A 24,445-nucleotide genomic window follows, 5' to 3' on the forward strand; every position below is an offset into this window, starting at 1 on the left:
GACATGCCGCTTTGGTGAGCGCGTGGAACAGCAGCCGCAGCTCGAGCACGGCGTTGCCTGGAGATAAGAGGGTAACGGGGTCAGTTGGAGTCTAATTTAACACCCTGGCTAATGTCAGCAACCATTACAAACAGCGTCTGCCCCTGGATTAAAGTGATCATCAGCCATGGCTAACACCTGAGCACGCGAAGTGGGTGGCACGGGGCTTCACCACGAGCCCCTCAACACGGGACCACTCTTAAATAAAATAGTTTAATCTGGAATAGAGATTTTAACATAATTCCGTATGTTGCAGTTTAACTTTTGTCAATATTTATGTCTTGGAACAAATTAGCATGAAAACAGCAGAGCTTTCAGTGAAAATTGCTAAATGACATTATTTTATATTTCTCAAAACATTATTTTTAATTGAAGCAAACCAATGTTTTTGACTCATTTAACAAGGCCTTCTTTCTTAGATAAAGCCTACTCTACGCAACATGGCCTGATTTACATTTGAAGTAGGCCTATGTCTTGCTTTGCTACACGTCCTGTTTATTCTGATCATGCTAAAATGGGAAACATCACTAACATAACCCAGTGTGCAAACCTTTAATCGCGTTTTATGATGGATTCTTAGCAAAACTGCAATGTTACATATTTGTAGCTTAATGTTTATGATATAATTTGTACCCAAACTACAAATTAAATTGCCACATTTTATGTAGACCTAAAACTAGTTTTATTTCTGATACTGTGAATATATGACAGCTGTTTTCGCCATAAGGTAGACAGGTGGCTTCCTGAAGAGCTTCCAAATATCCCCTAACCTACATTTTCCCTTACCGTCCCATAACCCAGTGTGCAAACCTTTAATCGCGGTTTATGATGGATTCTTAGCAACACTGCAATGTTACATATGTGTAGCTTAATGTTTGATATAATTTGTATACAAATTATGTAGCCACATTTTATGTAGACATAAAACTAGTCTTATTTCTGATACTGTGAATGTATGACAGCTGTTTTCGCCATAAGGTACTAGATAGGTGCTTCCTGAAGAGCTTCCAAATATCCCCTAACCTACATTTTCCCTTACCGTCTATAAAGCATAATATCCACAGCAGGGCAGTGATCGCTGCCAATGAAGTCCACCAATCCATGTGGTCTCCCCCCTGTCCTGGACTCGTCAACGAAAGGAAAGAGAGCAGCTACAATCCCCAAGTTATGATCTGGCCAAGCCCTGCCCTGCCTTTACGCAGCTAATACCCAAACATTAATCGCATTCTCCGCAGGAGCCTTGCAGCCTGTGCGCAACATGTTGAAGGTGCACCTGTCCACGAGCGCATTAGCAACAAGTTAAAACAACTTACTGCACCTTATAGTGTCGCACAGAAAATGGCACTCCTTTACTACCATGTTTGCAATTAGGAATGTCTTTAAACATTAACAACAGAGTAAAAAGTATATTAATTTCCCTCGGCCTATGTCCCATATCATTGGTTTACCCAGGCTGGATAAACAGTCTGCCTCCAAGTTTGTCTAGAGTCTAGACACATGTAAGTGCCAGGAGACATCACCTTGCCTAAAATAGCTATCTGTGACTATTTTAATGAAGAAAAACATCAACAATGATTATTGGAGTTATAAAGTAGTGGGGTGTATTGGAAATGGCATGACGTTGCATGGCATGTTTCTTTGCACTTTTTAAGAACATTTTTAAATGTAACATGTTTGTATTTTCTTAAGGCTATATTGAGAAACATGTATTGCAATACATTTTCAAATAAAAATGGAAATTTGTATTAAACAATCATTTCAAAATATAATTAAAACATAGCCTACTAATGAATAATAATAATATAATAGAGCAAAAGTAGTAATATTAATTAAAAAATAACATAAATGAATAAGACGTAGCCTAATTAAGTTCACAATTTCAAGACGTCACCGACACAGACAATATTTCGGTTTGCCGAAATATGTAATTATTTTTCACACAGAACATGTTGTTCATATTAAACTAAGGAAGTTATGGTGTCGTATATCCGAAGCTTGTCTCGCGCTGAACGCCGCGTGCGTCTTTGCTCGCTTGTGAGACGGTGTCATGGCAACGTAAACACCTTAAGACGGCAGGACACCTGAAGGAGCCTCTCCTCTTCCCCTCATTTCCTCTCCTCTTCCTCTCCGCGAGTCACCGCCTCTGCTGGAGCCAGTCTCAGGGGACAGCAAAGGTTAGCAGTCGGTACGTGTGTTTTATGTGTAGAGTCTGCGGTCTACTCTTGTGCCCACTTTTCAGGGGCGCTGAGGGAGGTCGCGACTTACGTTACTTAGCGACCCTATGAACTTTTTTTTAATGATGTTGTATTGCAATATTGTCCGTGAGGGTGGGACACCAGTGTTTTCTTAATTCACTAATTCTGCCGTTTTTTCTCACGAACGTCTGACCAAAACGTCCTCACTGCAACACAGGTAAGAACACTTATACCATTACCATGTCATTCATATTCAATGTTACTACTTGAATAATATTTTGAGCATGTAGCACACTGACTGTAGATGCAGGTCCTCCAGAGCTCGAAAGTAACAATTAAGTATATTTACTCAAATACCTAAGTAGGCCTACATTTGTAATATACATGTACTTTACTTGAGTATTTCCATGTTATGCTACTTTTTACTTCTAGTCATTTTTGATACAATTTAACTAACGTATTATGATTGATTATTATGGAGGGCAGTTTAAAAAAAGTAATTCAGGTTCTCTCCACCTTCACCAGCTGCCAAATGTTGAACACGTTAATAGATGACTAATAATAGATAACAGATTGAGTAGTAGGCTACATTTTGCTGCCAATACTTACTGAAGTAACATTTATTTTAAGTGCAGGATTTTTTCTTGTAACAGAGTATTTCTACACTGTGCATGGTTGTATTACTTTAACTTCAGTAACATCTGAGCACTTGTTCCACCTCTGGTCAGACCTAAAAGCAGGTTGTCACCGACGGCTTAACTGTTCTCATGATCTAGGGATGAGCACAAAGAAGAAGAACACCCCCAGTGGTGTGATCACCTTCCACACACATTTTCCTGTCGGCCTGCTGAAATCAGAGGTAAACAACGTTCATGCCAACTCATGGTCTTTAAATGTCAGGAAGGCTACCTAGATACGGTAGTGCACCCTGGTCAGCATGGGTACAATACTTTTCCATTTTCTCCTTCCATCTGTTCATATCTGAATGTACAATACTGGAATCTCAGTGTCCTTGGAAAGATGAATGGAAAGGTTTCAGGTTATTGACAGATAGTTGCTGTTGCCACTGTTATCCTCTCTTGACTCAGGATAATAGAAAAAAGGGCCTGTGGAGGGGTCAGGTGACATGCAGCTGAACAAACTAGCCGAGCATACAAATGGTTGTTACAGACAGATAACAGAAAGCACAGCAGGAGGGAAGCTGCCATTGATGTTTCAGCTGATACAAAAAAAATCCTCATAGTGCACAGACATGTGTCCCAGCGTGGTGTTCACGTAACAGTGAGCTGCAGCTCAGGTTTCCAGGTGGTGACGTGATCTGTCAGAGCCTTTTGTGTCGTCTCCGTTCACCTACAGGAGTGTGTCTGGTCTGTCTGTGAACTCAGGCCGGGATTTCTGAGTATATCCTTTCTGATACGCCAATATGTTTCCCTGTAGTTCAAGTGCGATGTATATTTATTTTATTAATTATTCCTTTGTTCACCTGGCTTGAACAAGGTGATGTGAGACTGTATTTATATATATATTTTTGATGTAATAGTATATCTTTATGTCCATACTTATATTTAAAAAATCGTAGTTTTTCACTAGTAGCCGTTTTGTTAGTGAGGGGGTTATTTGTTGTTCAATAATACTAAATAACTAATAAATGTGGATATTTTATATGTTAGCCAATAAATAGTAAAAAATTACTTATTGTCCACATGAAGCATGCTGCAATTTAAGTGTATCAGCATTTTATTATAATTCCGGTATGCTATGCTGTTATTTGACATGTGTTCCGACTGTATAAATGTTGGTATTTGCTATTTAAAAAAAAAAAATCCAAGGATGTTGTGTTTATTAAGGACAGTTACAGAATTGACCCTATGGTGTTTCAGGAGCGCATGGTGGATGTTAAGGGAACAACAGAGAGCCGAAAGACCCCCATGCAGCCAAGCATGAGTATGAGGAGCCCCGGTGAATGTGTGAGAGCAGAGGAAAGCGAGGAGGCCTCACCCTCTGGGTCAAAGCTGGGGGGCCAACAGGGATGGCTCTCTCACACCTCCCTCAGACGACTGCAGGTATTGCACACATCCAAACTCAAACCTGCACAAAGAGAGGGTGAATTTTCCAATGCATGCTTTACTTTTTAGAGAAATATGGAGGCAGAAAATCAACAGGTGAAGGAAATAACCCAACCATTACTGGATACAGAACATGGTTTTGTGAAGGTAAGATGCTGGAGCAACATTTTTTGTCTTAATTTACAGTTTCTGTATTCAAAACATGCAGCTTTTACAACTTGTAATCATCATTGTGTTACAAAAAAGGCCTTGAATCTTTAATGATGTACCTGTACCTCCCACCTTGGTTTAAACATGTCTTCATTTAGGAGTTGGAGAAGTTTCTGATCAGACAGGACTTCACAGAGCTGAGGAGGAGGGAGCTGCTTCACAAGCGCTGGACTGAGCGCGTGTGGTTTCCCCTGCAGAGGAGGGTGGAGGAACACGTGTCCAGCTGTGGCCCCGCGGTGTGCAAAAGCCGTCAGAGCCTCTACAGTCACTTCCTCCATCACTGCAACTCCAAGGTGATGCTCACCTCTGGAAAGAGCTTTGGTCTTGTTGTCATTTAGGGTTTTTAAAGGTCCCCTATTATACTCTTTTTCATCAATATATTACAGGTCTCAGTTATATACAAAACATGTCTCTGAAGAGTTTGGCTCGAAATACCAAACAGATCATGCATTGCAGCATTACCCATAATCCCCTCTGTTTCAGCCCTGTTTCCAAAGTGCTGATTCTCTGTCTGTTACATTAGATGAAAACAAGGAGCCCCTCGGAGAGATATTTGGTTACAAAGAACACAATGGTGCTCTAGGAGGAGGGGGGGGGGTGGTGTTACCTTGGTTGGTTATTGGTAGTTACACAAGACAAAAAAACATGACATTATAAAGTGGCCAAAATCTGATCAGCTCATTTTCAGACAGGTTTTTATACCAGAACAAAAAGAGAACAACTATTTTTTCCTGAAACTTTCAGAATCTCTTTTACGCAGAGGGGACACATGTATAAAAGACATGACAAAGTGGATTTTGCATTATGGTGACCTTTAAATGATGCATAAGACTTCACACACATGCTCCTTTAGTGTGTGTGCTTTCACTACAAAAACACACAAAAGACTATCTAACTAATGTCTTTCATCTTCAGGGCTTTGTGTTTCTAGAACATTATGATCTCAAGGAATACGATCCGTTTCTTCTCCACATCAAAAAGCCACGCTACCTCAACGTGAAGGTGATATTTTGTGACTGAAATGTTTTGCTAAATATATATTAAAAAGCAACTTTTGACACACTGAAGAACTGCAAATGCTACTGATGAAGTATTCTCTGATCTATCCCCAGCTCGGTACGGCAGACTTAAAGGAGCCATTGTGCCTTCAGTTACATGAAAGACTGAAGGAGAAGAGAACAGCCTCTTCTTGTGAAGCAGGTATTTTTCTTCTTTGAACCAAAAGAAAATTGAAGGCTTATACGGTTGCTTTGCTTTGAGTTTGAGCTGAGATATCCGCAGTGGAATTATGTCCACAATTTGGGGAAAGTGAGACTATATAACTTTTAAAAGAGGACATAACACATCGTCCCTGTTGCAGATGAGAGCCGTATTCATAGGTAGTCGAAAGCACCCTTTCTTAACATCATACGATGCTACAGCCTCACTTTGAACAGTAGCTTATTGCGGCCACTTTTCCTTTTGCTTTAGGATCTAGATACACAAGGAGACAAGTAGAGAAGCTACCTCAGAGCAACATCCTGCTACAGGCCTTTTCACATCATCCAGTCACTGCTGCCAGAAACACTCCAGTGGTGAATGAAGCTGAAGGAAGGAAGTCTAGCAGGTATACAGTATGATGAGATGTTAAACCATATTTTCAATTACCCTAGCAGGGGTGTCAAACTCAATTTCATCGCGGGCCACATTAACATTATGGTTGAGCTCAAAGGGCCGGTTGTAACTTTAAGACTATATAAATACACATATATATATATATAATATAGTGAATTATATTACATTATTGCCTGAATTATTATCGGATAGGGTGTTAACTTCCTAATCAACTACGTCTGTTGGCAGAAGTCTAGGGCAAATAATGGCAACGTATTATATTCTTTGCAAGCTCTTACGGGCCACATAAAATGAAGTCTGCAGGCCTTGAGTTTGACACCCCTGCCCTATAGGATGCACAATGATTATGTAATACAGCTGCAGCATAATGCCTCAAAGGGATATTTGGGATGTTGTGAAGTGGGTTTGTATGAGGAACATATAGGTACTTCATACAACCCAATTCCTTTCAGGGTTGCATCTGTTAAATTAATGTGTGCACATTTTTTCCTGCAAATGTCTCTCATGCAGGTTCGTCAACATACCGTACCGGATCAGTTCCACCGCCACACCGGATGGAAGGTGCCATAGGAACGGTTGCTTGGTCTCCAAACGTGGATGTCCGCAACGACCAGCAAGTTTACAACAACACCAGTCCTTGCTAACATCAAAATAAAACCCATATTAACGATTAATCTGTACCTTCCCTTCTAACTACCTCAAATGTTACCCCAGGCACTAAACCTGGGAGGGGGATGTGTGGGATTAAATGGACACCAGGAAAGTGTTCAGAGTAGAAGTGAAAAGTAGTGAAAAATTCACCATAAAAAAAACGAGAGCTAAGTGGCATCTGTACATTTGAATAATGCCATTTTCAGGATCAAATGGCATGCTTAGGATCAACTTTTTACATTACAGACATTGTACAGTAGTGTGCAACATTTACATATTTATTATTAATGTGTTATAAAACCATTTAGCAAATTTAACTGTGGCTAATTACATTCACAAGCTGGTTTGCTGGTTACCCAAACAGTTTATCCAAAATACATTACCCCGTCATTAGTTTGTCATTTTCCATATCTGGCCAGGTCTACTTCCCTTTCAGACAAAGGGTGTGGGTGGCTTAAGGCAGTGACGTCAAATCAAGAGTTTTTCAAGGCAACCCTGGTGCTGCTACAAATAGGCACTTTTTAAAGTGAGTGGCTGCAGTGTGTGTGCTTTGTCCTCATTTGGTCGGTTCGTAAAGCTGCAGGTCCAGTTTGACCCAGACTTCTCCAGTTGGGACTTCATGCAGTAGAAGGCGTCGGTTTGCGGCACCTTTGCTCTCCATCTCTTTCTTTATAGTCGCCACGGGAACCTCAGTACGACCAAGGAAATCTAGGAAACATAACAGTCATTTAGTTACACCTCTAAAATTAATAACCGTTTTTCTTTTTCTTCCGTAGTAGTCAGAAAGTCAAGGCCTTAGAACCTGTGTGTGTGTGTGTGTGTGTGTGTGTGTGTGTGTGTGTGTGTGTGTGTGTGTGTGTGTGTGTGTGTGTGTGTGTGTGTGTGTGTGTGTGTGTGTGTGTGTGTGTGTGTGTGTGTGTGTGTGTGTGTGTGTGTGTGTGTGTGTTGTATCGTATCCACTGACCATCAGGTGAGAACTGGTCCTTCTCGAACACGGTGATACACAGGATGTCCTGGTAGAGGTCTTTGATGAAGAACTGGGAGTTGAAGTTCCACTTTGGGTTCAGGGTGTCGCTGGCGGGCCGGGAGGTGTAGCACTGAGCCCCCATCGTCAGCTCACAGTACGGGTTGCTCTTACCTGGGGGAAACATAATGTGTTTTAATTTAACTCAAAATGACCTATGCTTATGAATACTGTATTTAACAATTCGCTGGTTTTCCTCACCATTGGGTTTACAGGCTTTGAGCTCCTGGGCTTCAGCGACAGTTACCAGCAGGCGGCCGATACCGCTGCTTTTCAGGGAACGAGCTGAAACAAACACACACACATTAAATATGGGCCTACAACATTTAGTGTTAATTCAAATTTTACATTTTAATATTCAGGGAGCAGGATTATGTTTTTGTTTTGCTGAAGGAATCGTAAGGACAGAGGGGTTACATTTTTCAACAAATGTATATTTCAGCTTTTGCAAACATTACACTACATGGAACTTTGATATTTCTCATTCAATCTTATCTGTGCATACACTTGCTTCTTCAGTTTAGCCTACATCACAAAATAACAACATCATAAATGAACCAACTATTTGAAAATTGCTCATTTAATTCAATTAAATTGCTATTAATGGGGTGACAAGTGGGTGACGAGGTAATAAGAGGAGGGTGTTTCAGGGGTTTCCAAGGCGAGAGTAAGTAAGAACATGTGAACGTGTTTACCTTGGTAAGCTTTCTCTCTCTTCTTCTTCTCCGTCTCTATGAAATGTTCAGAAGCTGCTTTGATTTTCTGGACCCACGTTGTTCTACCGACACAATAAATACATCCATCTTTGACACAGTTTGATTATCTTATGGATATAAATGTTGGAAGATGTACCTGAACGAGAGGTATGCATGCACATCATGCATACCTCTCGTTCAGGGTCTCAGTTTTGAGCGTATAGACACGATCGATGTGTGAGACGTGGAAGAGCGGCTCGTCGCTCGAGGGGTCCGCTGGCATTTTCACCAAAACCTCATTTAGAAACAGAGGCTGGAGAAGAACAGAAGGTCAATCATAGGAAGACTGCACCAAGGCACTGATTCATATGTAATCAAAGTAGTATTTGATATCATTCTGTGTGTGAATACTGCCTGGCCTCTCTCTTACTGTTTTGTACATCTTCAGCTGTATGTTGGTCTTGAGACTGAATAGCCTGTCTGGTCCTGAGGAAGAGAAGGGTTTGGCGCTATGTGTGAGGAGGAAGAAATCATTGAAGAGGAAAGCCCACAACTCCCTGCTGCTTTTGGTTTTGTAAAGTCGGCCACTGTGCAGCAGCTTGCGAGGCCCGAGGCAGTTCGTCAGCGAGTTGAAGACCAAGTGCTGGAAGAGATAAGGCAGGACTGAGGAGAGATGAAGGACACTATCAAGTACAGTGAGGGCTGCAGTGAAAAATGCTCCCTGTCTCTGTTACTGTATGTGTTCATTTGTTCTGGAGGAGAAGGGAAACCGCAAAAAAAGGTTATGATAGAAGTATCGAGAAGGAGCTATTACAGTGCTACTGTATACAACATGCACTGGGGGAGGTGTTTATTACTGCACTTCATAGCAACAATATTGATATGTTTAGACTTCTACGGAAGGAAAGTGTGATTATTATTATTATAAGTGTGATGTGAACCGTTTTTTCTCATGAATATATGCCTCAGGAACATGTTTATTTTTGTGGAATAATATTGTTATGTTTCTTTCATCCGCTACCACTTGTTTTAAAAAATAGAAATATATTTGACTCATAGAAATACATGAACTTTGTGTTTAGAGTGCATGGAAACATATGATTTCACCCTGAAGAAAAACAAGATTGTAGTCCTAATTACAACATGGGGCCCTCTGTGTACAACAACAAAAACAATAACATTATCCAGACACAAAAATAAATCTCTTGCCAAAGAATTCCGAGATGAAAAAAAAGATGAATAGACTTTTTTTGTTTCAGAGATGAACTTAGACGGGTAATAATAGATTTATCATACAGCATCTCTGTATCGCATGTGTATTCACTCTGTCCTAAACGGCTTGTTGGAGCTCCTGCCCCCCCTTCCCTATGAGCCCAGTGGGCTCTGATTGGTCAGCTCTCCCACTATGTTCTGATGAGATCACCACCGTTACAGCGGAACATCAGTGATTATGTGTTACAATGGCGTTTGTTAGCAACCAGAAAATAACACCAGTAAGGACAAACAGATGAGAACGCTGCGTGGGGTCTGGGTGCCGTGTTGGCGGGACGTTGCGGGGCTCGCTGCTCCGCCCTTTGAGGATCGAGGAGCGGACAATGTGAGCTGGATTACTGGTGTCGTTTCCTGGTTGCTGCGTGGGGTCTGCGAGACAGCGAGACACCGCGGAGCACACACATACACTCACAGCCAGGCTGTTCGCCACACACTCACAGGCTGAGAAAAGACAAGGCTGAGTGAGTGTGTGTGTGAGGAGCTCCACGGATTGGTCCATTTGGACCTTGGCATGGTTACGTCACCATACTCAGGAAGAAAAAAATGGAGAAAGAAAAATGTCCAACGAGGCGTTCTGGGGCAGCATAGACACGTCTTTTCTGTGTTAGAGTTTTACTCGCTACAGGGTGTACTTTGAGGGTTTGGGACTTTGCAGACAGTTTACATGCAGAAAAAGCTACATAACACACAAGGGGACGGGTAATACCCGGACAAGCATGACATGGGACCTTTAAGTCATAAAAAAAGAAGACTTCCAAATGTTTTATTATAATATTCTTCCAAGTGAATATTATAAAATATCTTATCTGCGTGTGTTTACCTCTATAGTCCCCTCACTCTGCACGTGGCTCTGAATCCACTCCAGCCTGTCAGAGTTCTCCTTCTCCCGCACCCCCTCGTTGACCTGAGAGCACAGCTCCTCCGCCCCCTCCAGAGCTTCTCTCAGCGGGCCGCGGTCCGCATGATTATCAGGGGTGTGCTCCAAGATCTGACCCATAGGAAGAGGCACGGAGAGACATGCAATAAATATCAGAACAATGTGGTGGATCCAGAGCATATAAAGTCATAAAGAAAGCATTTTTCTACATACGTTCTTTATGAGAAGGGGGTAGCGTGTGATCCTCTGCATGGGCTTGAGGAGGAAGCTGGACAGTGGCATTCCTTTGCAGCGGTAGTTAGTGGCTATCTTCTGCTCAAGAGGAAGCAAACAGTAAGAGAGAGAACATATTTTCTTTTCTTCTCAGAACCCTGTCAGTTTTGTCCCTTTGGTTTTTTCTTTTAATATGACCATCCATTATCTGCCACCTTTACCTTGAGGAAGTCTTTAAAGTCCTGCTGGTCTTGGGTTTTGCTCTGCAGCAGGGCGGCTGCGTTGAGCTGGCAGGAGCAGAAGCTGATGTAGGCCTGCATGTGTGCGAGCTCCGAGGCCAACAGGTCCCCGATCAGCTGGACCGGCATGTTGTCTCCTTCCGTCTTTTTACGGACACGCAGCGCCCTGGGAAACACGGATGATGATGATGATGATGATATAAAGCATGATTTTTGTTACATCTTTATTAAAAGATCCAAATCTGTTTTCCAGTGGATTTTTCCTTAAAGGGACAATTCAACCTACAGCGATACGGGAAAGAAAATAGCTCCTACATAAAACTGCGTAACTGGGTCATGATTTCTGGGAAGAGACAATGTTGTGGATTTCTAAACATGAAGATAAAGGCAGACATCTCTACGGCTGATAGCACCAACCTACACCATAACATCTAAATTGATTAATAGCAATATAGATAAGGGGAAACAAATATTTTATTTTTAATTTAAGGTGAACTGTCCCTTTAAATATATTTTTTCTTTGTGCATTTCCTCCTTTTAGCACATACACATTTACAGGGTAGCATGGGGTATATTAACGAAATGTCCCAGAATGCTTCTAAAGGCAGTGTGTGGTACCTACTTGAGTAGCTTGGTGTTAGACATAATGAGCTCCCTCCAGTTAACAAAGATTATTCCCATCTCAGCTTCAGTTAGTCGGCCTGACTCAGACATGGGTTTGTAGAAGACCTGAGTGACAGATGTTTGCAAATGGACATTAATTAAAATGAAACACTATAGGAAATTCCAGTGCCTGTATGTTTATGTTCGTCCGTACTTCAAGAACCAGCTCCAGGTCTTCCACGTAGGTCTCCTCAGTCTGGATGAGCTCATGGATGTAACCCTGCCTCTTCCTCTCCTGAGGGGTCATGGTGTCCAACGACATCAGGTCAGCACACCCTACAGCGCACATGCAAACATGCACAAACACACAAGCATGTGCATGCACACAAACACTTTCCTGTCAATCACAGATACAGTGTCCGAGGAAAAACACGACACACTATGCATGTTAAAATCTCCCTTTATTGTCAGTTATATATTTCTATCTACATTTAATGCACAGACAAGTGTGAGGCACGTTGTAGTTGCAGTACATGAACTAAGGGAACATAGCAGGCGATGCTAACGCTAAGAACTCTGCTACCAAGGCAATGAATTAAAGAAAAATTAAGCACCTTTCATGGTGGAGCGCTCACTCCAAATGATTGCATAGGTGTGAATGAGTAAAGAAGCTAATCCTCTAGGGAAAGAGCGGTGGAAGACTCAGTTGAAGTTCAAACTTAGCAAAATGTGGAGGTAAATGTCAGCAGAGTAGTGTTATAATCTCTGAATCTACTCTTAACAGCTAGTATGCTAATATCTGCTTGTTTGTTCTTTTTGCTGGTGATATCACAGTTCATTATAGGATGACCTCAACCTTAATCACTTGGAAGCATTAATAGATGGAGAAGTGCATAATAAGTGGATAATAAAATCACAATTCATTTGTTTGAGTAAAGCATCAGCAAGCAGCAATCAAGGTTATTGGTGATTTAAGCAACAGCGAGTCTTTACATTGGTCCGTTTTGGCAAGGTTTCATGTTGTTAGTGCAAGAATAAGTAACCCTGCAAAATGCTTACATACATAACCTTAATATAGAAATGTCAACGATTTAAGTCTAATCCATTTATATATTTGTTTCATTATACTTTGTAAGCAAACTATTTCAATCCATATTTAAATGTATCTTTAGCAAAACTGCACATTTCATGCCTTTTATGAGAGGTACGAAGCCTCTAAAAACATGTTTAGCTGCCTCTGCCTCGCTCCCAGGTTAGTTAGTTAGTTAGTTAGTTAGTTAAAGAAACACAAGGGAAACACAGGAGGAGAGAGCAAGGGGGATAAAGGTGAGTAATAAATGCTTAAGAGAAAAGGACAGAAAAAAGAGAAGGTAAAGGAAGCTAAATCAATAATAAAAGGGATCAATAACCAGTAGCACAGAACACTACAGTCCTAAAAAGGTGGAAAGCGCAGAGGTGGGCTGTTCTTGCTGGCGGCTGGGCCTCCTGTAGCGACAGGGCAAATCGGATAGGCTCAGACAGAAGGGGAAGAAGGAAGAGGAAGAGGAGGAGGAAGAGGAGCAGAGAGGAAAGCCAGCATTACTGTCCTACAGAGGAAAAAAAGATGGAGGGGCGGGAGGGGGAGGTGAGTGAGATGAAGGAGAGACGGAGAGACATTAATATAGTTTTAATATTAATGCTACACTCTTACATGCAGGTGTATTAATAATGTATTTCTGGAAATGTAAATGTTGTTACTAATCACATCAGTTGGGGCATGATGGTAATTTCTTCCTTCTTTTTCCCTGTGATTAAACGCAGGCCTTGTGTGAGCCGGGGTGTGTACGAATTCATGTTCATTAGCATTCAAATGTCATTTTGTTTTGTGTCTGCAGCTTTGACAAGTGCATCCTAATTAAATGTCCAGTGTGTTCACACTTGTTAACAGAGAACAGACAACAGAGAACGCAGGCTATGAATACTAAGTAATTGAGACACGTACCTCCTGCTTTTTTAAATAATCAGATCTGTGAATAAGACTTAGAAGAATCCTACCCTTACCAAAGAGCATGATCAGTGAACTATATACACATTGTGCATATCAATTTCCCAGTGAAAAATAAGCTTCCAAAATAATTTAACTGATAAGGACGAAATAAATTGCTTTTAATTTGAAATGTATCAGTGGTTGTTCCCTTTTGTTCTGTGATCCAGACATTTTTGGCAAGACATTTTGGGAAATATGTCTATTCACTTTGTTCCCTAGAGTAAGCAGAGAAGATTGATGCCACTCTCGAGTCTGTATGCTAAATATAAAACTATGGCAGACTGTTAGCCTACTTGACCTACTGTATAGTGTGTGGGAAAATGTTAGCTTATCAAGCAAGCTTTGTCATATTTCTGTTTTTTGTTAAGAAAATAAGATAGGCCTACTGAGTGTTATTTAGTGAGCTGAAAAAAGTATTGGTAGGCATATTTTCATGATTGTTTTGCTTTCCGACACAGCCAAGCTAGCATTTTCTTACTGCTATATTTATATTTATGCTAAGCTAATCGCTTGCTAGCTTTAGCCTTACTTAACAGACCTGGCAAGCAGGTGCATAAACTTATTTCCCAAAATGTCAACCTATTTCTTTCAATAATTTTAAATTCTTTGTACAGCCATTCCAGGGACAATCAAAAAGCCAAATGAACAGTGATTTAACTTTTTTTTCTTTTTAAATTAAGTATCACACCATGTGGGGAATTGAGCCTGAGTGGGTTTAAATTCACCAGTGATCCCTCAGTGACAGAAACCAACTATTTTATCTTACCGTCAGTCTCTCCATGCTCTGACATGGATGGGGGATCTACTGTACCTGCAGTGAGCCAAGTCAACCAATCAGATTGACAGCAGCAAAGAAAAGTTTGTTTAGCTGATAGATATCTGTTTCGCCTACAGTCTTGCTTTTTTCACAATACTTCCAACTAGATGTGTAAACTATTGATTTTCTCTCACATGTATGACAGAGAAATATGGTCCATCTGAGGAAAGTGACTTGAGATGTACTCACATTGCTGGCTGGGGTCTGATTCTGTTGTCATCTGGACATAATTGGTGGGTAGCAGGCCTGTCACCCCATTGACGTCTCCTTTCCACCAGTCAGGGTTGGTCTTGTCCAGGACGCTGATCAGCTGACCCTTGGAGAAGCTCAGCTCATCCCGATTGGCAGCAGTGTAGTCGTACATTGCAATAACTTGGCACACTGCGGGTGCAAAGACATACATCTGGTTTTATAAGGATGTGAGTTTAAGTAACTTGGTTAGTTAGATGGTTCTGTTTGAAATATCTCAACTGCTGTTAGATGGATAACCCTGAGAATTATTTTACATTTACGCTCCCCAGAGGATACATCATGCTGCTTTTGCAGAGCCCCTACAATGATGTCAATCTGTTGACACTACTGACACTTTAAGGTTTCCTGGAATACTTTGAATACAAAATATAACAGTGTTTGCATATTTTTAAAGTTAACAACAATGCTGTGCACTGGTAAAATGACAGATACTACATTATGCAATTCTGAGTTAGTCATTTATAACATCTTGGTATATTTTAGGAGAATATGTCAAAAATAAGAGACAATAATTGTCTATGTGTCTGCTTGAATATGAAAGACAGAAACCAATCAATAATTGTGTTTTAAGTGTGTGTGCCATCACCTGGCAGAGGGGAGGGAGAGGACTTGCTGCTGGAGGGCCCGAGGAGCTTGACGTGAGAGGAATGGAACCAGCCTCTCTGCCGCTTCTTCCCTCGAGCCTGGAGGGAAAAGAGAGAGCAAATCAATCTCCTGCTGCTTCCCCTCTGGATTATTTATCCAGACTTGAATTGATGAATTTATTTGGTCGTGCAGAGTTCTGAGAATTGATATGGCTTCATAAATTAGACCAAAGCGCAGCCTCAAGTCTGAATGACTAAATGATTGCTGTCAAAAGTTTAATAGACTAATATCCTAATTTGCTTTACCGAGGGCCAAATGCAATTTGACAAAGCTGTGGTAATCATCTTTAATTCCAATTTTGTCTGAACTTTGCTGCTTTGTCTCAGCTTTGTCTCATTACTGTGTCAAACTGAGAGCTTAACCAGAGCTATAGTGGCAGCCTCAGCACAAAAGTGGAGTGAGGATTGATCGCTCACTCCTATAGATGTATGACCTGAAGACAACCCTGTTATTACTCCTGTTACCTCCTGTCCACCTCTCACAAAACCTCCATTGATCTGACAAGTCAGCAGATACAACAGCATCCACAGAATAAGCTTTGTTGTAGTGGTACATTTACCTACATTGTGTTATTTATTTGTAATTTCTCTTTTACATTTTCAAAAAAAAATGAGAATGATACTTTGGTCATAAAGCATTTTTTTTTTTTCATACAAATATTTATAGTTCTTCAAACAGAGAAAGAAAAGACTGTCAGTGTGGATATTTAAATACATCCCACATTGAAGGAATAGCCAATTCATTGCTGCAATAATAATTGATCTTGAACTGCACATCAGCATTTAAGTACCAATGAATCAGAGTTACTGGCATTTTAAAGCTTTGCATATAAACTACATTCATAAAAACGACATTAAATCGAAATGGGCCCCTACAGCTGTAATCACTGACCTGCAGTTCCCCGAGCCACCAGCCAGTGGAGTTCTTGGCCAGCACCACGATCAGCTGCCCTGGAGACAGACGCAGCTGATGCGTCGTCGGGGCGACGGTGGTGGAGACTGCCTGGGCGATCTCTGTTGGCCAAACAGATACAGCTGAGGATGAATTTAGATCAGGTAAATGTCAAGAGCATAACAGAGTAATAAGAAGGCCATTATTTATTTGTGTGGAGTGTTTGTGTGCGCGTGTGTGTGTGTGTGTGTGTGTGTGTGTGTGTGTGTGTGTGTGTGTGTGTGTGTGTGTGTGTGTGTGTGTGTGTGTGTGTGTGTGTGTGTGTGTGTGTGTGTGTGTGTGTGTGTGTGTGTGTGTGTGTGTGTGTGTGTGTGTGTGTGTGTGTGTGTGTGTGTGTGTGTGTGTGTGAGAATCACTGACTCACCAGGCTTTTTGATCGAAGCTCCAGCTTTTGTTCCCTGAAATAAAACAAGTTGTATTTTATTAACAAATAACTCAAATAATTGCATTCAAAAACAAAAGAAAACTATGTAACTTTAACAAAAAATGAAGATGATTAAACATATATTATTGTATAATCCTTTAATTAAAACTTTATTTATAGTTCATAGCTCAAAGGCCCTTATCAAAAACATTTAAAAATAAAAAAATAAAAAGACAATAGACAGCAGATGCAAAACGAATAAATAATACAATTCAATACATCCTTTGTAAAGATTATATGATGCTTTTTTACTTTAAATGGCTCGTCTCACCTCTGGTTCTACAGGTCGGACATAGTTGGATGGAAACACTCCCGTATGATCCCCGATGCATCCACGCCACCACTCTCCCTCTCTCTCTGTCACCATGACAACATCTCCCTCAACAAACGTCAGGTCCCCAGCCTCTGGGCTCTCATACGTGTACAAGGCCACAAACTCTGGTTACCATAAAATACAGGTGTGCAAGTCAGAGCCAAATATCTTACAATATGAATATGAAATACAGATAAACTATACCTACCCTCTAGTTGAACAGAATCACATGTGTCAAATGGATCCACACTAGAAGGGGAAAAACACAGTCAATGTACTCTGAGAAAAAGTAGACAATATAAGGTGTGTTTGTGTGTGTCTTCATACTCTGTATTGCCACCCATCTCCAAAGTGACGAAGCTCTTGGGGAACCATCCCTGTGTCCCATTGAGCTGCCCCAACCACCAGTCTTCCCTCTGCTGCTGCACGCTGATGATGTCACCCTGGGAGAAGCTCAGCATTGGGGTTATGACGTCACCTGCCCCGGAGGAGAGGTTGAGGTGAGTTTCCGATGTGGCGGACCAGGAGGAAACAGCTCGAGCCAACAGAGGGAAGAAGGACTGAAAAGTAGAGAAGCAACGTTTTACATCAAGCACCAAGGAAACCATGAAAATCATCCTCAAGGCCATTCGTCTAGATATAGAGATACTTAAAATATCTCAGATCACTTCACACTTCATCACCCTGACCATGAGACCTACTAACACTAATGTCATCTATTGGGAGACGGAGATCTGTAAATGCTTGTGTGACCCACAAAATGGCCAAGAAATAGAAGAACTCTCAATAGGGAAAACTATAAATAAACATCCTGCTGTTGTACTGTAGAAGGATGTGTGTGTGTGTGTGTGTGTGTGTGTGTGTGTGTGTGTGTGTGTGTGTGTGTGTGTGTGTGTGTGTGTGTGTGTGTGTGTGTGTGTGTGTGTGTGTGTGTGTGTGTGTGTGTCAGCAGCAGTGTATGCACACAAGCCAGACCTAGTTAGTTGCCTTCCAAAGCCTGTTTATAGCTCAAATAACTATGAAGGAAGGGAACATGACACTAACAGGAAACATAGCGGATCCAAATATGTTTCATGCAATGTTATTTTAAAGTCAAGGTAAGGTTGAAAATAACACACTTTATAGATATTTCTGGGGTTTGTCTTTTTTGCCTTTGGGTTATATTGCTATTGCTATTGTTCTAGGAGCCTAGAGTAAAAATATATATCAAACTTTACCTGTGAAGTGTCTGCTTGGGCAGAAACAGTGCTGTCATCCGCTACCTTCCCATCTAGGTCTCTGGGTAAAAATGGAGGGACAAACACTTAGAGAAGAAGCAAACAAGAAGCAAAACTCAACTAATACAGAACAAAATTGTAATATTTTTAGTGTAGGGAGACAGAATGAAACAAATACTTTTTCTTTGGGATATTTCAGTTACCCTGTGTTATGTGGTATTGGCGGTGGACACGACATTTTTCCAGGTAAAGAAGCTGGAGTCCCCGTGGTGGAGGTAGAGAGAGTGTGGCACTTCTCTGCGTAACTCTGGGGAAACCAGCCCCTTTTTCCATTGAATCTCCCACACAACCAGCCAGGCTCACCGACAGTCTGCTCATCCACCTGCATCATGGAAAACACACCTTATATCAGCAATTGCAAGACATAGATGATGTTGTTTCCTAGCACAGCGATCGTACACATTTAGTATTTTTAGAGATCCATCGGACACCTGCTTTACTGTCATTTACATTTTTTGGCAGATCAGACAACTGTCTTTTTTTCACTTGACCGTGTTGGTTTCTGTCCTGCATCTTGTGCCAAGCGGATAGTAATGACATATTTTAGTAAAACACAGATTCTAGTAAGCTAACTGCTAGAAATACAATCATAGTCATATTAGCTAACTAGCTTAGGCTAGCAATTATAAAAGCAGTTACTCTTTTACATAAAAGTAAACAATGTGTAAATGTTTGGTTAAATCGTTGTTTTTGTGTGTGATATTTGTTACTTTCTTTTACTTACATTTAACTATCATATGTAATGTTGTCTGTGTGAAGTAGCCGAGTGGTGATGCTAATGATAGCTAAGATGTTGTCCACAGTAAACATACTGTAGTCTATCCCTGACAAAAATGACTGAAACATTTCTTTTTTGGGGCTTTGTTTCAGCTGGTAAATCAATCCGTGGAGTTATATAAAGAAAAAGCAGAAAAAGCATCCACAAAAATGGGACTTCAGGATTTTTGAGGAATGCGGCAAATATTAAATACTGAAATATATACATGCCCGCATCTCATGGTAAATATGTAAATGGTCATCTGTTGTGTGTTTACAGTGTGTGTGTGTGTGTGTGTGTGTGTGTGTGTGTGTGTGTGTGTGTGTGTGTGTGTGTGTGTGTGTGTGTGTGTGTGTGTGTGTGTGTGTGTGTAGTACCTCTATAGTGCCGTCTGCATCTATACTCAGCTCATCTGCGTTTCGGGCCACAAACGAGTACAGAGCTCTATACGGGGTCAGCTTTGAGGATGGCTGAGCCACCAACACCGGCTGCTGTTCTCCTCTTTCCTGCTCCTCTTTCCTCCTTATCCTCTCCTTCTCCTCCTCTTGCCGTTTCCTTTCCGCCTCCACCTGCTCCCTCTTCTTCCTTTCCGCCTCCACCTGCTCCCTCTTCTTCCTTTCCGCCTCCTCCTGCTCCCTCTTCTTCTTTTCCTCCTCCTCCTGCTCCCTCTTCTTCTTTTCCTCCTCTTCTCTCCTTCTTCTCTCCTCTTCCTGAGCTTTCTCCTGAGCTGCTCTGAGGCGAGCTTGTGCCTCCCTCTCCTCCTCCTCCCTCTGCCGGGCCCTCTGCTCCTCCAGGAGCCTCCTTTGACGCGCCTCCTCTTCCTCCTTCTTGATCTGCTCCTGCTCTCTTCTCTCTTGATCTAGCTTTGCTTTTCTGTGGAAAGAGAAAAGCAACTTTGTCACAGAAAATGTGTTAAAAATGAAGGTCACTTAAATTATCTAGAGAGTAAAACATGAGTTAATTTGCAGCCACACTCACCTGGCTGCCTCTTCTTCCTCCCTCCTCTTCCTCTCCATCTCCTCCTCCTTGCGCCTCTGAAGCTCCCTCACTTTCTCCTCTTTGACTCTGTGCAGGTCGTCGAGGACAGCCTGCTGCCTCACCTGCTTCTCCCTCAGCTCCTGATGCAGCAACAGAATGTACAATGCATAAGAGAGTAGGGCTGCTCGATTATGGCAAAAATCATAATCTCGATGATTTGGGTCAATAATTGTAATTGCGATTATTAAATACGATTATTCATTGACTTTGAAAACATCCATTTATTGGAGAACAAATATTTGAACAGTATGTTTCAAAAATAAAAAAAGTAATAATAAAAAAATAATCGTTTTATTTCGATTAAGTTGTTTTCGTAATCGTTGCAAGCCATAATCGTAATCGCAATTAAAATACGATTAATTGAGCAGCCCTATAAGAGAGGCATCAAATCAAGCATCGTTCAGTCTAACAATGCAGAAACAGTGTTATTATTCGCCAAAGCACAACACAGCTGTATGCAAGCTTTCATTCTGTGCTACAAACACAAAGCAGCCAAGGCAGTAGATGTGCAGTGCTGTCTTTTACATGTGTGTGTCAACATCTATAGAAAGAAGTCCAGGTGCTGTAAAACATATCTCTAGTATGTACACATGAGGTCATTTAACATCATACCTGCTTGGTGCACTAGTACAAACATGCAATACTGAAAAACACACCAACACTGACAGACACATGCAGTTGTGTGTATATTATACAAGCAGATTCATTTTCTCCCATTGCTAATACAGCAATTGTGCAGGTTAAGCATTCTGTGTGTGCTGTTTACCCTCAGGGTGCAACCTGTTTACAGAGAAAACACAGGCTGGAATATGGAGAAACAAAATAATGGAAGACCAGAGTAGAGCTCCATCTAATAATGAGTCGTAGAATACAAAAGGAGAGGAGGATTGAAGATTGTGGACTGTGGGAAAACCATAGACTGTATAGGGGAAACCAAGAGGTGAGATGACAAAATAATAAATAAGGGGGGGTGATAAAGATTACAAAGTGGGGGGCGGGAGAGGAAGACGGAGAGGAAGAAAGATAACCTTGATGAGAAGGAAGAGCTGGCTGAGGCAGGCCAGCAGAGACAGAAGGCCTCGCAGGACACAGTCATCCATATCCCCCAGCTATGAGCGAAACACAGTGCGATGATGGAGGGAGGCAAAGCAGTGGAGTAGAGACGGGGATGATCAAAACGTATAATAAGTGTGATAAAGAAAAACGGAGAAGTGAATTCATAAGAAAGACATCCAGGTAGAGGAAGCAGCGGAAAAAAGAGACGGAGAAGAAAAATCGAGGCGTTAAAAGCTTTAAAGAGCAGGGAGGAAAGGAAAACAGTTAAACAGACCAAAAGAGAAATAGTGAGTATTCAATTGACAATTGATATACTGGGAGGGAGCATGACATCAATCATCACAGCAAGTATCGAATTTGCGTACACCTGAGTATGGATGTGGGCAATAACTTTGCCTGGGGGGTGAAACTCTAAAGTTACCCTGAGCAGCCGAACAAAATTTCACAGCAGTGTTTTCAGTGCGAAACCGCCTTTTTCTGCTTTATTCCAATAAACCATAGCTGAAGGATAGAAACAAATCCAGCTGCTGCATATTGGTGCCATAAATCATGCAGTGTTGCTGCTTTTTTCTTTGTCGTATCCTCCAGAAAATACCCACTTCTATGCCGAAATATAAGTCAATACATGTCCCCCCAAAAAGTTAGGGCTTCAAGATGAGAAACAACTACTACACACCAGTTGGTAATCTTTGCCTGCATTAAGATGAAAAACAGTTAAACAGTTAGCCTGGCTATCAAGTAAAAACAAATACATCTCAAGTAGCTAATCAATAAGTCATGTCGTCATTCATCAGTACACAACTTCCACCATTTTGGGTCTGAAAGCACTCTGACCTGGCTCTTCCGGGGCTAATGTGGGTTGTGTATGAGTTCAAATAGTTTAATCTCCTTTGATTGGGGCTAAAAAGGTCGTCCCCACCCTTCATTTCCTGAATTTGTCTGTACCCACTGACCTTAAGCTCCTTGTTGTACTGCTCCATCTCGGCCAGTTTGTCAGTTGTCTCCCTCTCCAGAGTGTCGAGCTGGTCCTTCAGCCTGCGGCATTTCACTCCTTTCTCGTTCACACTCCCGCTCACAGAGGTCAGAGTCACGGCTGCAAGGCAAAGATCAAAGATGTCAGAAGAAAGTGAGAGAACTCCGGCGATGCGTTCTTGTTGTGCCACCAGGCGTTAGTCACCCACAGGAGATTTTGTTGAGGTTGAGGCTCCGCAGCTTCTCTGTCAGCCTCTGCTGTTCTGGGATCAGGATGGAGAGCTTCTTCTGCCAGTCCTACAAGTCACAGAGGCACACACAAACAGAGGATGAACTAAATGCAATTATTTAAATGTTTGACACGGAAGGGAAGTGGAAAGTCTTTAACCTCGAACTGAAGCTGCAGCGTGTTGATCTCTATGATGCGTGCGTCTCTCTTCTGATTGACGAGGTCCACCTCTGCCTTCAGGATCCGCCTCTTGCTCTTGGCGTCACGGAGACAGTCTGAGATCTGCTTGTGCTTGTTGCCCTGCGAGACCGGGGGTAATTGATATCAGTGTCCCTGTTGTCTTTTGCCAGATTGTGATGGCACATTTCTGATTGTTATTTCAGTCTCACCACAGCCTCCAGCTCCAACTCCAGACCCTTCTTTTTGGCCCTCAGTCTGGAGATCTCTTCCTGCTCTCCCTCTTTCCTCATGCCCAGTTCCTCTCTCTTCCCACGCTCCCACTCCTCCCTGTGTTGGCGCTCCATCTCCTGCTTCGCCGCCTTAAAGCATGAACACACATGGTCACCTGACAAACTAGAGGTTCAGCGTCACACATGATGCTTCCATCACTCACCTCCATCCTCTCCAGCTCTCTCAGCCTCTCCTCCTCCCTCTGCCTCTCCATCTCTCTCCGCCTCTCCTCCTCCAGCCTCCTGCGGTTCTCCTGCTCCCTCGCCTCCCTCTCCCTCCTCTCATGCACCTCCCTCTCCTCCCTATCCCTCCTCTCTCGCTCCTTCCTCCGCTCCTCTTCCAGAGCCAGGCGACGTTTCTCCAGCTCGGCGCTGCCTCTTGCAAAGTTCTCCTTCAGCCTGTCCTCGTAGGACACTGAGCGGAAGAGAACATACAGGAATGTTACAGAGGAAGAGCCCTTACGTTATAAGAAAGCATTTTGTGTGCAGGAAATGCCATACCATTGTTCATGTTCTTTTGTGAAGGTAGTATCTCCAGCGTGTCGATTAAACAGGGAGTTATGTGAGGCCCCGTTCCATTAACAAGCTCAATGGGCTGGAATCCTCCTCTGAAATCCAAACAAATGGATACCTCTGTTATCGCAATTTTAAATAGAAATTCAATTGAAAAGTGTATAAATACAGTGTATGTTACCTGACAGAGGGAGGTACCAAGTCTTGAGGCAGGGTGAGGGGTAAAGGTCGGCCAGTTTTAGCCATTTCCACCAGGTGCATTGCCAGAATGAACTCATCAGCTTGGAGCTGTCCGTCTTTATCCACATCTGCCAGAGTCCTGCGGAAGTAAGGAATATAGTAACTCAAATAAAGCAATACAAATGAAAACTTGTGGGTTATAATATCATGATTTGACGGCAGGATATTTCTTTTTTTGGAAGCAGCAAGACAAGCTGTTAACATTGACAAATTATCACCTTGTGAAGTTGTTATTTGGAGTGAGATCGCAGACAGATTTATTTACACATCCTGCACAGACCTGTCTCTTACCATCTGGTCCTAGACTCACTGATGCTGTACAATATATCGTTTTTTTTTTTATTCTCATCGGGATGACAACTTGTGTAATAAACACATCGCAAAAAATTGAGATATCGCACTTTTTGTTAATTAGTTGAAAGAGAAGAGAACTGCACTTTAAATGACTTTTTAAAGAATTGACAGTTTTATATCTCATAATTTATCGCAAGTAACATCTTCCTCATATCCTGCTGCCCTGGTTTGCTTTTTTATTTTGCTGGGTAAGAAGTGTAAGGTCTGTTTAGAGTATTTTGATTATGATATCATAGAGAGTAAATTGAAACAATTTGCTAAAAGACACTAAAATGCTCCAATAAGTTATTTGGATCGATGTTTATAATACAAAAAATAATGGGAAGTGAATCAGAAGTAACATTTAAGATAATCTCCAATGATTTTTGAATTTCCAACATCATTTCAATTACCTTTTCCTTACATATAAACCAAGAATGTATTTTTTTTTTAAA

At 41.7% G+C, this 24,445-nt stretch overlaps 2 protein-coding genes across 8 annotated transcripts in view; one reads left to right on the forward strand and one right to left on the reverse strand.

Annotated features, from left to right (window-relative positions):
* The first annotated feature begins 2,074 nt into the window (after window positions 1–2,074).
* On the forward strand, window positions 2,075–6,798 carry fam228a (family with sequence similarity 228 member A). Of its 3 annotated transcripts, none has more exons than XM_034075802.1 (9): window positions 2,075–2,224; window positions 3,011–3,093; window positions 4,115–4,297; window positions 4,370–4,447; window positions 4,609–4,803; window positions 5,426–5,512; window positions 5,623–5,710; window positions 5,981–6,116; window positions 6,635–6,798. In XM_034075802.1, the coding sequence occupies exons 2-9, from the start codon at window positions 3,013–3,015 to the stop codon at window positions 6,777–6,779; spliced, it is 993 nt and encodes a 330-aa protein (XP_033931693.1). In that variant the 5' UTR covers window positions 2,075–2,224; window positions 3,011–3,012; the 3' UTR covers window positions 6,780–6,798. The 3 variants fall into 3 exon arrangements, with proteins under 3 accessions (XP_033931693.1, XP_033931690.1, XP_033931692.1); XM_034075799.1 differs by having other exon boundaries at window positions 2,075–2,213; XM_034075801.1 differs by lacking the exon at window positions 2,075–2,224 and adding an exon at window positions 2,239–2,451.
* A 91-nt stretch (window positions 6,799–6,889) lies between these two features.
* Window positions 6,890–24,445, reverse strand: part of itsn2a (intersectin 2a) — a 35,285-nt gene continuing 17,729 nt past the window's right edge. For 2 of the 5 annotated variants that reach the window (XM_034075794.2, XM_034075793.2), the window contains exons 10-39: window positions 23,599–23,736; window positions 23,406–23,512; window positions 23,069–23,319; window positions 22,845–22,994; window positions 22,615–22,755; window positions 22,436–22,523; window positions 22,208–22,347; window positions 20,139–20,278; window positions 19,538–20,033; window positions 18,547–18,725; window positions 18,344–18,404; window positions 17,454–17,686; window positions 17,335–17,375; window positions 17,085–17,251; window positions 16,754–16,787; window positions 16,330–16,472; window positions 15,380–15,476; window positions 14,731–14,922; window positions 14,491–14,535; window positions 11,913–12,034; window positions 11,718–11,824; window positions 11,078–11,261; window positions 10,857–10,955; window positions 10,587–10,754; window positions 8,925–9,137; window positions 8,686–8,807; window positions 8,495–8,577; window positions 8,001–8,084; window positions 7,740–7,913; window positions 6,890–7,483 (exon numbers count right to left, since the gene is read on the reverse strand). In XM_034075794.2, coding sequence (XP_033931685.1) covers window positions 7,332–7,483; window positions 7,740–7,913; window positions 8,001–8,084; window positions 8,495–8,577; window positions 8,686–8,807; window positions 8,925–9,137; window positions 10,587–10,754; window positions 10,857–10,955; window positions 11,078–11,261; window positions 11,718–11,824; window positions 11,913–12,034; window positions 14,491–14,535; window positions 14,731–14,922; window positions 15,380–15,476; window positions 16,330–16,472; window positions 16,754–16,787; window positions 17,085–17,251; window positions 17,335–17,375; window positions 17,454–17,686; window positions 18,344–18,404; window positions 18,547–18,725; window positions 19,538–20,033; window positions 20,139–20,278; window positions 22,208–22,347; window positions 22,436–22,523; window positions 22,615–22,755; window positions 22,845–22,994; window positions 23,069–23,319; window positions 23,406–23,512; window positions 23,599–23,736 — 4,351 coding nt within the window. In that variant the 3' untranslated portion in view covers window positions 6,890–7,331. The remainder of the gene's footprint in view (window positions 7,484–7,739; window positions 7,914–8,000; window positions 8,085–8,494; window positions 8,578–8,685; window positions 8,808–8,924; window positions 9,138–10,586; window positions 10,755–10,856; window positions 10,956–11,077; window positions 11,262–11,717; window positions 11,825–11,912; window positions 12,035–14,490; window positions 14,536–14,730; window positions 14,923–15,379; window positions 15,477–16,329; window positions 16,473–16,753; window positions 16,788–17,084; window positions 17,252–17,334; window positions 17,376–17,453; window positions 17,687–18,343; window positions 18,405–18,546; window positions 18,726–19,537; window positions 20,034–20,138; window positions 20,279–22,207; window positions 22,348–22,435; window positions 22,524–22,614; window positions 22,756–22,844; window positions 22,995–23,068; window positions 23,320–23,405; window positions 23,513–23,598; window positions 23,737–24,445) is intronic. The other 3 variants (XM_034075795.2, XM_034075797.2, XM_034075796.2) reach the window with 3 other exon arrangements.

Source organism: Pseudochaenichthys georgianus, chromosome 24, assembly GCF_902827115.2.
Source record: "Pseudochaenichthys georgianus chromosome 24, fPseGeo1.2, whole genome shotgun sequence".
NCBI lineage: Eukaryota > Metazoa > Chordata > Actinopteri > Perciformes > Channichthyidae > Pseudochaenichthys > Pseudochaenichthys georgianus.